The sequence below is a fragment of the Natator depressus genome, chromosome 4, assembly GCF_965152275.1.
Source record: "Natator depressus isolate rNatDep1 chromosome 4, rNatDep2.hap1, whole genome shotgun sequence".
Lineage (NCBI taxonomy): Eukaryota > Metazoa > Chordata > Testudines > Cheloniidae > Natator > Natator depressus.
The window spans coordinates 39878729-39893718 of NC_134237.1; the positions used below are offsets into that span (position 1 = coordinate 39878729).

At 38.2% G+C, this 14990-nt stretch overlaps 1 protein-coding gene across 2 annotated transcripts in view; it reads right to left on the reverse strand.

The window, feature by feature from the left end:
- Positions 1–595: 595 nt before the first annotated feature.
- PRDM5 (PR/SET domain 5) overlaps positions 596–14990 on the reverse strand; it is a 131922-nt gene continuing 117527 nt past the window's right edge. For both annotated transcript variants that reach the window (XM_074950019.1, XM_074950018.1), the window contains 2 exons: positions 11387–11491; positions 596–1043 (listed from right to left, as the gene is read on the reverse strand). In XM_074950019.1, coding sequence (XP_074806120.1) covers positions 879–1043; positions 11387–11491 — 270 coding nt within the window. In that variant the 3' untranslated portion in view covers positions 596–878. The remainder of the gene's footprint in view (positions 1044–11386; positions 11492–14990) is intronic.

Here is a 14990-nt window from a genome sequence, read left to right on the forward strand (position 1 = left end):
CTAACATCTGGGAGAATTTGAATGTTACCCAGTTGTATGCAATATTTTTTTCCTGGTGCTCATTAACAGTTTTATGAAAACCAAAGCCATTTAAGGGGAATAATCAGGGCAGCTGATTTCCACAGGATAAAACCTCAGGGAACAGCATTTCCCCCAGTAAATTGAATACACATTTTTTGCCTTAACCAGACAATTGTATCTGCAGAAGCCAGGTTTTTTTCCCTCCTGGCCCTGCCAGTTACAACTCTGGGCATTAATATGTTTTTTAAACCTAATCGTTCACAGCCTTTGCTCTTGACTTGTCTCACACAATGGCAACTAGAAGTTACGCCTTTCTTGCTGATGAAGTGCGTGAGAGTCAAGACTCCTGCAGTTTCTGTACCATACATTAAATTCATCTCGAGATGCCACAAAGTTAGTCAATTTTATCTAATGATTAAAGGCACTAAAAGTATGAAGAAACTATGTTCTAATAAAGCGTGGTGTTAATATCTGAATAAAATTTGCTTGGATCACTGGTCAGTCAGGATGAAAGTGAATTTATCCAACTGGCTTTCCTGTGCTCCAGAAGCTTTAGATACACTGATCTACATCCAAAATTTCAGGATAACACCACCAAGATCTAAGGTACCAAGGCTGCAAATAAAATTGTTTAACTTATAAGAGAAAGAAAAGTTCTTTTATCTTCAAACAGTGTTTTACTTGATTAAAAAAACTCTAGTAACATAAACACAAAGCAAAATGGAAAAAAGATTGTGAACACATTACAGTTATTTTTCCTGACTCTGCTCAGTCATCAGGTGAGAAGTCTGGAGTTTGTACATGTACAGATGGAACACTCTTGAACACTAGACACACTTTTCTTGCATAAGCCATGGTTAGCTGTCAGTTTCTCCATGGACATTTTCCATGTGCACTTTGAGGTAGTCATTTCTTGTAAACTTCTTGTGGCAAAGCTGGCATTCAGCCATTGGACGATTGGGGTTGTGAGTTAGCTTGTGTCGGATCAACATTTTCTTCAGGCTGAAGGATAAATCACAAACCTAAAGCAGGGAAAACAAGACAAAAATCAATAAATTTTCAAAAAACCTGAAAGTTTTATTTTAAATCAATGCTAGGAACTCATGTATCATTGCATTATGTATTTGCAAAACTGAAAACATGAGCTAAGATTTTGAAAGATGAACTCCTAGCTTCCTTTAAGTTATATTGCTCGGTTTCTTGTATCTTTGTTTTCTTAGGTTAACAGTTGGCAACATGGGCATTTAAAAAAAAACAAAACAAAACACCACACTGCTGGAAGCACTGAGGAACTTGTTACTTTGTTCATATGCATAGTCGTATTGAAGTCAATGGCTTCCAAGTTCTTCAAAAGAATTGCACTGAAGCTGGCAGGACTGCTCATGTGGGTGAAGTACTCACATGTGTACATATTTGCAAAATTAGGCCTTAAATTTATGTCTTGCATATTGTGAATTCATAGACCAAGCCCAATCTAATAACTGAACAAAAAAGTTAGTTGACAAATTTAGCTTTTCTGCACATTGACTGTCAGACGGCAATTTCTTCCAAATTATTTATTTGCCTTCACTCAATGAATTTTAAACTCTTTGTATAGCTCGTGCAATGTATTCACTTGTCATCTGAAATAAGAACTGTCAGTCAGTCATGATTGGTCATATTAGTCACATGGTACTATTTCCATTCCTTCCCCTCAACCCTGCACAGCTTCTACAGAGTGGCTCTGCACTCATTCCATGGTTTGGAAGAAGTGCAGAGGATTTCTCCTTCCTGCCTCCCTGTATATCTGCCAATCTTCCTCTCCAGATATTTGGGTTGGGCACTGGGAGCTGAATTTGAACCTAAAAATATACTAATAGGGAATAATCCACTAAGTAGCCTATTGCTCATTCAATGTTCCCTTAACTTAGGTTCTGATTCTGTAACCCTGTCTCATATTGAGTAGTAGTATACAAGTAAGTGCATTCATGTCTCTGCAACTAGTCAAGAAAAAATACTCCTAAATGTAAGTTACAGGATCTTTCCCATAGCCAGCAAACGAGAAAAACCTCACTGTATGCCCTGACTGTTTGCTTGCCCAGAATTAAACTATAATGATTGATTAAATGCTTTTCATAGCACTTGGGAACCAAATTAGAATTATTGTAGGCATATCAAGAGGCAAGGTGGAGGAAGAGCACTGAATTTTCAAATGTATGTACTTTAAAGAAGGACTTTCACTGTTGGGAAACCTGAAACAAAAGAACATTTGTACAGAAAGCACATTGTTTTGTCAGCAATTTCTGTATTCTTCGTGCTACTGCTGTGAATGTCTGTCAGAAGAAGATTGTTCTCCCTCATGAAATAACTTTGTGTGCATGAACGTGGAGTAGAATCACAATGCTGTGCTTATATTAGTGAAGAGGAACAGTAACATGCAGAACAAAATGAAGGTGGCCACAACAGAAAGCTCCCTATATATTTCTGTTAAAGGGACACTGTCAGTTTAAAACACACACACTGGGGGTCTGAACCTTACTGATGCATTTGGGCATGATTATCATAGAAATATTAAAAAAAATTATAATAGGAATAATAAATTCTCTATTGTATATTTTTAAGAGTAATGTCTATAGAATCATATCTATACTTATCAAACTTCAGAGGACTTTTACATAAGGATGAAGTGAAAGGAGGAAAATAGAATTTAATAGGGGGAGTGAAAGAACAAAGGGAATGATGGTAGCTATTTAAAGAATGGAAATAGAGAAAAGGAAAGTTAACTGGCAATAAAATAGACAAAGACTGAGGAAATAGTGTCAGACAGAGGAGAAAAGGAATGAATTAATACAAAGCAGAGAAACAGAGACATGGTAAGTTTTTATTTTAATTTCATAGAAAGTTGTTGCAAAAACATTGTGCTAAAATACATATAGAGATAATCCAGGCCTTGATCTCAGAATAATGGTGGCCTAGAGTACACTTGCTATGCCATGGTACAAAAATGTCGTTCACAGACAAGGTCTTAAAGTAAGCTCCCAATATGATTATTTATATTGTAGTAGCAGGGGGTGTGGGGGGAAGAGGACATCAGGGCATCAGTCATTATGCACTCCAAGTAGATGTTGAACAGTGTGGGTGAAAGAAGGTGCGAAACCACTTTCCTATTATGCCATTGACGAGAACTGCACTGCTGGCCTTGGCATACAGTTGTTTAATGGTAAGAATAAGCTTACGACAAACACTGTACTACTTCATGGTTGCCCAGAGACCTTCGTGCCATACTGTGTCAAATAACTTCTTGAAGTCAACAAAGATGTGGTAGATGTCCTGCTGGTGTTGTAGTACTTCTCACATAGAACACGAAGGTTGAAAATCTGTTCTGGGGTACTTCTTCCAGCATGAAAGCCAGCCTGTTCTTCAGCAATGATATTCTCCACTTGTGGCTTCAATCTGTTCAATATGACTTTCAACATCACTTTGCTGGGATGGCTAATTAAGCTTATGGTCTGGTAATTTTGACACAATTGCAGGTTGTGGCAGAGTGATGATTAGTGTCCATGGGGATCTTGTTGCATATCTTGCTGAGTACATCTATTACTATTTCTCCTCCGAAATTCATCAATTTGGCTGGGATGTTGTCAATACCTGTAGCCTTTCCGTTCTTGATTGATTTCACAGCTGTCTCCACTTCTTCACATAGTATTGGAAAGTCATCCTCCTCTATTGAATCTGGACTGTCTAAGACACTAGTATGTCCATTTTTCTGGTGGCTGCATAATGACTGATGCCCTAAAAGATCACATATGCACAGTCAGCATTGGGGGGGCAAACAATCTCAAATCTTCGGTTCGCTGATCACATTGATGGCCTGGCAGGCGGCAAAGATGACCTTGCAAAACTTGTGAAACAATTGGATGAAACCTCCGCAAAATATGGCATGGAAATCAGTGCAGCTGATGACAAACAAACGTGATGGGATCAGCTCATGTGTCAGTGGACAAGAGCTGGAGACAGTGAAACCATTCATGTATTTGCGGGCAATCATCACTGATGAAGAATCCAAGGCAGAAATTCGGGCAAGAACTGTGCAAACAGCAGCAACAGTGGCAAAGCGAAAGCCAATTTGAAGGAATAAGAACATCTCCCTCGAATCCAAACTGAAACTGCTGTATGCATTGGTCATCTTCATTTTTCTGTATGCATGCAAGACATGGATCCTTACAGCAGAACTTGAATGGAAAATACAGGTAGTAGAGATGAGATGCTTCCGTAAAATCCTGGGCATCTGCTACTTCAACCACGTCACTAATGAAGAGATCCACAACATCCTCACCCAATGTGCTGGGTCATATGAAGACCTCCTGACGACCCTGAAGAAGCGCAAGTTGAAGTGTTACAGCCATGTAACAAGATCATCTGGCCTATCTAAGATCATCCTCCAAGGGACAGTACAGGGGAAGAGAAGAAGAAGAGATCAATTGAAAACATAAAAGAGTGGACAGGAATGGATTTCGTGGAGACTCATGCACTGACACACAATTGTCAGGGGTGGAGACAATTGGTTTATTGCTCATCAGTGATGGTGCCCCAACGACCAACGCAATTATGGGAGTGATGATGATGAGCCGGGGGGTGGAGTGGGGTGTTCCACCATGCTAGGCTTTATGCCACCACTTTATATCTAAGCTGAATTGTTAAATTCTGTTGACACCATTTTAAGGGGTATCGATTTTGCATACCCATTTTCAAAATTATTCTTCTGTATGTAGGATAGCTGAATAGTTGTTTTGAAAGATTGCAGGTATATTTTCACCTACTGACTTTCATCTTGGTACACTGGTATTTGTGTATGGATTTCTTAGGTGGTAACTTTTTTTTTTTTAATCAAGTATGTCCTTGTGATGATTGAAGAGTTAAACTTGTTGCACTCTTGTAACAACAGCTGCAGTCCAGGGATCACAGACATCCACCTTTCCCGCAGGAAAAGAGTGTCTTATAAGTATGGGACCTTGGTAGTAGCAGTGGAATTCACCAGCAAGAGAGGTGGAGTTTTAAAGCTGTAGTTGTGCTAACTAGTGCTGGTGCTGCATTTCAAATGGTGCGGCTCCCTTCGAACTCAATAAAACTAAATCTGAGCAGTCCAGGACGTTTATCTACATAGGTTATTCTGACCTGGAATGTAATGGCTTTATGCCAATTACGGAAAAGTCATAGGACAGTCAGAGAAAAGGGCAATAGTCAAAGGCAATATTTTGTATCCAAAATAAATTCCTTTTTCCAAACAAACAGAACAGTACATATGCTGTTGCAATGGGGCAGCGTTAAACACATGAGATGACGTAACAGTGCTGACTTCTGAATAGCAAATGTGGTGATCAAGCAATTATCCTTTTACCCCAGGCAACAGGAGAACCTTATGACCTTCTGAATATAAAAGTTACTTATAGAGGCCATTGCTCTGGTCTTATGTTGGTGCAGTGGCTTTTGCTGATCTCTTGCTCTCTCCTACACTCCCATACAACCCAGGAAGTAATCTTGTAGCTCTTAAGGCTTGAGTAAAGTTTGTCCAGCTGTGACCATCATGTTCTGCTGAAACGCATGCACATACACAAATCTAAAAATGTCAAATGTAATGGCTATTTTTGTAATAATCATGACAGCCATGAAATCCACATTGTATATGCCCACACAGGCATTACATACATACATATATTTGTATGCACACACAGCCTATATACTGTACAATAACCAATGTGAATACCTCCATGAATAGAATGCAGTATGTCAAGTTCACCTTTGAGTAAGTAATTTCTAATGAATCCCCATTATACAGTGATGACAGCTTAACAATGGCAGATTGTCTGCCATAAGAGAAGGATAAACTGCTTACAGACACAGGTTATCCAATGTTAATTCCTCTTGAAATTCAATAATGGCAACATCGCAAAATTCCATACAAAAATAAGAGTGCATTACCAAGATTAAACCTTAGAATGAGGCCACAAAATGTAGCAGTGTTAAGAATAAGATTAACCAGTCAGAAATATTGCTTGAAACTGCAAATGTAATTCACCCAAAATGAAATGCATCATTTCCTGATTATTACTATGTTTACAGATTGTAAAAATCACATTATGACAACAAAGCTTTCTGACTGGTTGAAAAGCAGTTCTGGAGTAGAAAAGCACCATGGAATGCTGAAGGAAAAGGTTTCTGAACTCGGCTGATAAAGCTGACAATTTAATTGCCTAATCCAGCAAAGCACACAAGCACATGCTTAAGTAATAACACCTAGCTCTTTTCATCAGTAGATCTCAAAGTGCTTTACAAAGGAAGCCATTTATATTACCACAGATAGAGAAAGTGAGGCACAGAGGGGGCAAGATCATTCAGATGCTCAGTAGCAGAGCTAGGAATTGAATCCATGTCTCCTGAGTCCCAGACCACTGCTTTTTCCACTAGGCAACACTGCCTCCCATGTAATGCTGAATCAAGGCCTAGAACTCCAGAATAATTCCTCTATATTTTTACATTAAAAAGCTTATTACAGTTGTATTAAGGACACATTATTTCATTTTCAGTGGTCATACAATGACAGGATCTAGCATTACGTGTTCCAGGCTTTGCTTCAAGCCCTTAAACCGTTCTAATTATTATCTTTTTGGAAAGGAACAGAGACCAGACGTTATAACAATCATTACTTGAATACATGACCCTTCTTGTGATGCTTTCTGCGTAACTGTAAAATTGTTTTAAAGAGTTTGCTTTTTATCTCAATTTTGTAATTAACCTGTAACACTGTATTGATTTACAAAGTCCTACTATATGCTCACTTGAACCTTGAATCTCATTACAACGATCAATGCTTTTAGTGTGGAGGATGGTGACATCTGATCACAAAGGTATGTTTAGGGTCACCTGAAAGAACAGTGTGAAGAGATTGTATCATACTGGAAATAAACCAGGATAGGCAATGCGTGCCCTTCTTGCTCCTAGAGAAGCATCTGTTACCTATAAAAGCAACTACAGTTCATTTGTCTTTTTGATAAAACCGTGCATATTTTCAGAGGACAGATATCATTTAAAACAATCTCAATTCCAGTTTAGTCCACCTTTTTAGTAGATGACATGCTAAGATTTTCACTGTAGTATGTGGGAAGCTGATTTCCACGAATATTAATGAGATCTGTGCAGGATTCAACTTTGAACCGTTACCCTTATGAAGGTGAAGTCATTAAAACAAAAACTTTGACAATATTTTAGATTAAAGACTAAGCAGATTTCAAAATAAATGTAATACACTAATCAAAAGTAGTGCACGGATTACTTTGACTTACTAAAGCTCAATACCATAACATCCATCACATTTGCTCCTAGGGAAAAAAAAAAAAAAAGAAAGGAGGGGAAGCTGCTGTTTTTATTTCTGGTTCCAGAAGGCAAAGAATATTTACATCCAAGGAGCATTTTCAAAGGTAAAGGTGCATCAATTATTTCTGTTAGGGGCAAATGAAGCCTTTTCATGAGGCCAATAAAAATGCTTTACTTCAAGAGATGAAACCTGATCTTGTTTAACCCTTTGGCACTAGAGGCATTTCCTGGTGCTAAATGCTAAAGTCATTAGTATTAACAATGGCAAAGCTTGACACTTAGAATAAAGAGGTTTCAGAGTAGCAGCCATGTTAGTCTGTATCCACAAAAAGAAAAGGAGGACGTGTGCCACCTTAGAGATGAACAAATTTATTTGAGCATAAGTTGCATCCGATGAAGTGAGCTGTAGCTCACGAAAGCTTATGCTCAAATAAATTGGTTAGTCTCTAAGGTGCCACAAGTCCTCCTTTTCTTTTTGTAGAATAAAGAGTTTATTTAAAAGGCACTGAATAGTCATTATTACTGCTCTTGATACCAGGTAAGAAAAATCAGTCATTCATTACAAGACTTTTTTCTCTCTCAATATGATCACAGAACTGTCACTGAAAGAAACTAAAAAACTAAATTTGTCGTTTAAAAGGATTTTTTTTACTGGCCCAATCACTGCAACTATTGTAGCTCTATTGGACTAACCTCCTAAGTAAGGATTTGCCAGAACTGGCCCTATATAACATCTCAGTCCATCCCTGCATATACAAAATCACAGTATAAAAAGGACTTAATGAGCATATGTTACTCTATCCCAGATGCTTTAATGCCTTTAAAACATACATCAAAAATAGGAGTCCAGAGACTAGCAAGAAGTATGATTAGTGACATGGAGAGTCTTCATGAGGACAGACTGGAAAAAAAAAGAGACTATTTAGCTCACAGATAAAGCAGAATAAGAGGGGACATAATAGATGTATACAAAATAATGAATGATGTAGAGTAAAATCATGCACTCCTATTAACCCTTTCCTATAAAAAAAGGACAACAAGGGGACATAATTAAAAGTGAATGGTAAGACATGTAAAACTGATCAAAGAATTTAAAACAAAAAACAAAAAACCCACAATGCGTAATTAACCTGTGGAACTCATTGACTCAAGATGTCTTTGAGGTCAAGAGCTTAGTAGGATTTTTTTTTTAAACCAGCTAATGAGAATATCTACTATTACCTTAGATAGGACTAAACAAATTACAAATAATATAAATTTGCATGCTTCAGTGTATAAACCAACCCATAACTGATGGGAGTCAGGAAGAAACTTCTGTGGGCAGATTATCCACTTTTGAGCTTTTTACACCTTCCTTTAATGACTCTGGTACTAGACCGCGTGTGAGACAAAACACTGGACTAGATTAACCAATGCTAGTGTTTGGTTTCTATGCTTGTAACATCTTCAGCTGGGACTCCAATTGGAAGGAAAACTCTCTATCCTCTCTAATTCAGCACGACAGAATTTTTCCATTTTGCTTCTATCACCACATAATACTCCAAAAAGGTTCCGCAAATAGATATTTTTAAAGGTGTGTGCAGGCCAAGCATATAATTACGGATGATGACATTAGCCTCAGCCATTATAGGAAAATTACAGACATTGCAAGTTGGCTGAAAAGATTGAGAGGAAGTACAGCAATCTGAAAGCTGTAGAAAGCATCGACAGTGACTCTAAATTTAAGGAAGTCCTGTATAAACTGGAGTAGGATTGCTCCAACAGAATATTGTATGAGCCAGTAAGAGGGATTAAATATCTGTAGATGTGTGTACTACCTGAGATGTTGCTGTTAATGCAAATTGTGGTGGCCCAGAAAATATTTTTGTATTCAATATGGACTCACTTCTGTTTCTGTATATTTAATAAGATCATACTACGGTTTCAAATTGGTTAGTGATGGCTAACCATGGCTCTTATAATTTTCCCCACAATTCTATAAGGATTTTGTCTTACAGAATAACAGTCTCATCCAGACCAAAATACACAGTCTCTGAGCACACAAACCACAGCAAGTCCCACATGCTGACTCTGTGCTGGGCCAGTACATACAAGGGGCAAGACCTGACCAAATCAGGGCTAAAAACGGGGGGAATCACCACATCAGGGAGCTAAGGAGTGGCTATGGGTTAAAGCTCATGTAAATGAGCTCCTTATTTCCTGGGTACCACAAATTCTCTCTCCACATAGGGTCTGTACATCCCCATGGGAGTTATCCTCACTTTAACCCTGAAATAACCCCTATGCATTGCCCAGTCAAGGAGTTTAGGGTGAGAAACTCCCAACACTCAGAGCACAACTTTTATTTAAAGCCCTGTGATCATTGGGGGGGGGGGGTGCTCTCTTACCCTGACCACTACTGCAGAAGGGGACCAGGAGTTGGAAGTGCTCCTGTTCCTGACTGCTAGCCAGAGATGGTGAAGCCCTCAAACATTTATTACTACTGTTGGAGGGCTTCTTCCCTTTCTCCAACTCACTCACTGCTTGGGACATGAAGGAGATCTTTAGCTTGATGGAGCCTAACTCATCTATTTTGTAGTCAACCAGAGCGTGAGGCTCTGTCCGCCAAGCACCCATCAGTGTCGAAGTTTATGGAAAGTTAATTTCAGGCATGGTGATGGAAATCCTTTTAATCAAGAAACAAAGTGTATTTATTTACTGATGAAAGGAAATCAGAAGTACTTTGTAAAGGCCAGATCATTCTAATCAGCAAACAGAGCCTTGTGACTGAGGGCTTGTTGACACAGTGCTTTAGTCCACTCCAGAAGGGTGTAAATTCTAGCACTAGCATGTCGCACACTAACTGGCCCATGTGGACCATGCTGGTGTGCACTCAAAGTTCCCTAGCGTGCATTACAGTAGTAGTGTTTGAAATGGGACTATGTTAACATGCGCTGGAGAACTTTGAGTGCACACCAGTAGGCTCCACACAGGCCAGTTAACACACAACACTCTAGTATTCACTGGAATTTACACTCCTCTGGTGTGGACTAATGCACCATGTAGGGAAGCTCTTAGGTGAGCTATCACACAGCTCACATATCTAGTTCTGAGTCATCTGAAACTTGCTCACAAACTATTTGTTGAGCACTTTAGAATAAGGAATAAATTTGTAAAAGTCATGGTCTGTTTGTGAATTATTCACAAAAGGATAAAAACCACAGAATTAATGTTGCGTGCTTTTTTAAAACCACTGAGTAATGAATTTTATTAAATCCAGGCATTTAGTACTTCAGCATAAAACCCTTCCAAAGAATATTCCAACCATTTAGATGCCTATCAATTTTCAAAAGTTGAGCAATACAGCACTCTCTCTGCAAACTCCACACACAGGGACTCTACACCATTTATAAGATGGGACGTTACAGATCGCAAAGAGCATGCTAGTGATATATTATAAAAATATATAACTGCATTCCAGCCATTACCGAAAATGCATAACTTTTAGAGATCATTTAACAAGGTGACCACATGCCAAAGTAAAATCAGTTTCAATTCAGATTTTGATCAGCAGAAACTGGAAATTCTGAATTTGCACTCCAGTTATTCAGCAACCGTTATATGGAAAATATATATTATAGACATTCAGATTCCACTGTAATATAGTAAATGATATTCGCATCCAGGCTAATCTCCAGCTATTAACTTGTCAAGACCTTATAAATGAACAAAAGGTATGCCTCAAATGGTAATGAATTTGCACTGCACAACATCCAAATTGCATTAAGGATGGTGCAAACAACTTTTTAGGGATAGAAGCCATAAAATAAGTGTGTGCAATGATGAACAAAGAGGCTACATAAAATTACTTCAGTGATATCTCATTAGTTAAGCAATCAAAGACCATAAAACAGCGTAAGTTTATGCTGTTACACATAACTGTAAAGTGAAAATACATATAGGCCAATACTCTCATGGAAGATAAAGTCTGACTCCTGGGTTGAATTCAAGAAGAAAAAGGGAAAGCTCAACTCACATCGCACTGGAACGGTTTCTCTCCAGTATGGGTCCTCATGTGCTCATCCAGGCCTCGCTTCTGACTGAAAGCCTTGTTGCACTCAGAGCACTGGTATGGCTTTTCCTGTAAGCAATGACAACAGTGAGTGAAAGTGAGTTAACACAGAGCGCAAGTCATTAAGTGAGTGGAATTCCATGCTGGATGGTGCAAGTTTTATATTCTCTCTAAGGGATTGCAGTCAGTGAAAACAACAGAAAATGAGTTTCAAATGATTAAGTGAAAGCTGGGAAAGCTGTGGCCTGACAGTTTCCACTTCAACACCCATTATGAATTAATTATCTGTTTCAGTCTTTCAAACACAGCAGTTTTGGGGGTCTGTTTTTCATAATGTGAAAGGTACAAAAACAAAATCCCAATGTACTTTCCTTTCTCCTCTATGAAAGGCTAAAGCATAAAGATAAGTGAGTTATCTATTAGAATCTCAGGATTTCCGTCCACATTTTTCTGGGGAGTAGGCAGTGGAAAAAAGCGCCTCTTAAAAAGTTGATGACAGAAGGCTAATCACTTATTCATCACAAGCTCTCCCAAAAAAGTACAGAATCACCAAGTCATTTGTATTTTCACTGGAACTATTGGTTAGTGGCTACTGTAGCCCATGATTATTTGTAACGGTTGCAATAATCTAACTGGAATAAATCATTTAAAGGACATATATCAAGAACTTCTTATATAGTTATTTTCTTCTTCAAAGCCCTTTACAACCTGCCCAAACTTAACTTAATCGAAGGCCTTATATGGGAAGACATAAGTCCTTCATTTACAGTAGTCCAAAAGCATAGCAGAAAAAACAAGTGACTGAATGAATAAAAATGGCATTGCATTTACAGTCAATGGTCATTTTTAATGCTTTAAATACACAAAGGGCCTTTCAAAGTCAAATTACTGCTAGTCATTCACTTTCATGCGAGGTTTTTGTTTGGCCCAAAATTTCATATTGTTTCAATTTCAGAATCTGTGGATTTATTTGAGAAAACAAAACTATCAGATTTTGTGTTCTGAATTAAAACAATAAAGAAAGTAAATGATAAAATATCAGTAAGTAGGAAGTGAATACAAATTCTATGTAACCCAGTAATACGAAGTCATTGTTGTGACTTCATAGCTGAAGTTGTGCAATACGCAAAGTGTCATTTAAGGAGTAGGAAAAGTTACTTAAACATTACTCAAGTGTTCAGTCTCTGACAAACTCAGAGTTCCTAGGCCTCATTCATCACGCTGTTACTCTAGTTGTACAGTTCCACAAAAATCAGTGGCAGAAAGCTATTGTAATGGAGTAGAGAATCAGGCCTTCTATATTAAGAGATTTGGGGTGACGTTTTGGTCCCATTGAAATCAATGGGAGTTTTGCTATTGAGTTCTATAGGAGTAGGATTTCACCTTATTTGGTTTAGTGAGTCATTTCTGGAAAGTTACCAAGGTATTTTATGAGACTCTTGGTTTATCTTTTGTTTGTACTTAAAACAACTATGTTACGATGACCCATCTACACAACAACTGAGTCAGGGGATCTGGTTTTGACACAAGCATCCAGGGTGACTGCTCTGCCTATAGTCCCTGTGTAGCTGCTGTTTAGGGTTAAAAGTGATATATTGTGCTGGCCCACAACATCAAGCATGGAATTTGTCCTTAAAGAGCATTGAAGAAACATGTTAAAGATCTGTCACTTTAAATGTTTAAATAGCCTAGTGAGAGAAGGTAGAGTAGTTCTGACATAAGCCTGTTCTGCAATGTTGTTTTTTTTTGTCCCGTGAGAATCATCCATGGTTAAAATGCATTGTGGTGGAAGAACAACAAGAATTTAGTTTCAATTTGAAAACTACGCAACAAATCTTTGCATCTTTTTAAAAACAACTCCAAAAAATCATAGTGTAGTACTGGTATTTAATGTAAAAATAGAGCTTATCAAAGTATATCCAATGGATACACTTTTTTCCTGAAATAAAATGGCAAATTCCCCACATTTTTTCAATCCTTTATCATGCAGTTTTGCACTGTCTCTGGAGCTTACAGTCTTTGTGTACGCATGCACAAACACACACATCTGTTCTACCCTCCAAAAAAAACAATACATAGACCTAAATAGACATCTTCTCTCACATAAGTACACAGAGATAAATCTATATTTATATAGCACATGGCATTTATTTAGGAACTTACACTGAATTTTAAAACTAAGTACAACTATTTAAAAAATAAATGGAGTCCAGGAGAATAAATCAGCCTGCTTAGCAGTCTGCAGTGTGCCCAGAGGGAGTTTGAAACTACTAATGCTATAAGTAACATAAGTGCCTGTGCAGTTCATAGAGATTTAGATAATGTTTCTGTCCAAATATTTTTCAGAGTGGAGAATGTAATTCCTGTTACTGGCAGCTAAGGAGGAGAAAGTGTTGCAGTTTGGTTTAACAAATCATACAGCATTAGTTCATTTTGGGAGATACACTCAGATCCAGGGAAGTAAGGAGAAGAATCAGTCCTCCAAACTTAGGTGATGGAGTCACAGAAGTACTGAAGCTCCTCCAACTGTTGAATCCCTACCTCTAGTATGCAGGGAATAGATGGCTTATTTGTATAGTGTATTCCGGTCAGGTGCTGTGCAGTCTGGCCCCAACCAGCAAAAGCACCAGAGCACATGCTTAACTTCAAGCATGTAACAAGTTTTGCCCTTACTGAGAAATATTTCTCCAGGATTTTAATTTTCAATGCACATAAACTGAGAGAGAAAACAAATCACAATGTGGTATACAGCACAAATCCTGCTAGTAGCTCAGTCTGTGCAACCAGTGACTAGATAAGTGCGCTGTGAAGGATAGTGCTTTCACACAGAGTTTATATGCTTTGTGGCTTTTTTAAATCATTATCTTACTTTTGTGGCTTGCGTGATTTTCAACATACAAGAAAACATACCCATTTCCTCACAAACAATGAACTTAAAAAAAAAAAAAAGTGTCCAGTTCTGAAGTTCTTACGTCAATGGGAATTTTGCCGGACTGAGTAGCGACTTCACAGACTAGGTCCTGTAATTTTCGGGGAAGCTTATGGATAAACCATATGAAAAGCAGGTTTCCATAACACGCCCTTAATTGGTTTTGTATTGTGGTTAATGGAAACCACATTTTCTGTAAACTCTCTGAAAATAAATTCTATGCTCCATGTAGGTTATTCCACAGAAAGCTCAAAATAAAACACAGTAAACAGTCTATATCTCTCTGTGGCCTATAAATACCCAATGGCAATCACTTATGTGCCAAAACATTCTTAAATTCTTAAATAGTGTAAATTCCTTAAATAGTGTAAATTCTACCTGGTTTACTTGTTGCCTCTCTGTCAGGGCAGGGAACCTACCTAGTTCCCAGTCAGTGGAGTGTTGATGCTATCACAGCTTGTCCTGCCCATTTTACAGGTGCTCAAGGGCAATAGGAGTGGCTGGGCAGTTTGGGGGAGAAAAGGGCAAGAATTTCGCTGGAAGTTAGGACTCCACACACAGGGGACATAGCAATGGGCTGAACCCACAACCATAAGGAGCTTTCTGTTTACTCTTTTTATGTTATATTAATTTACTTAG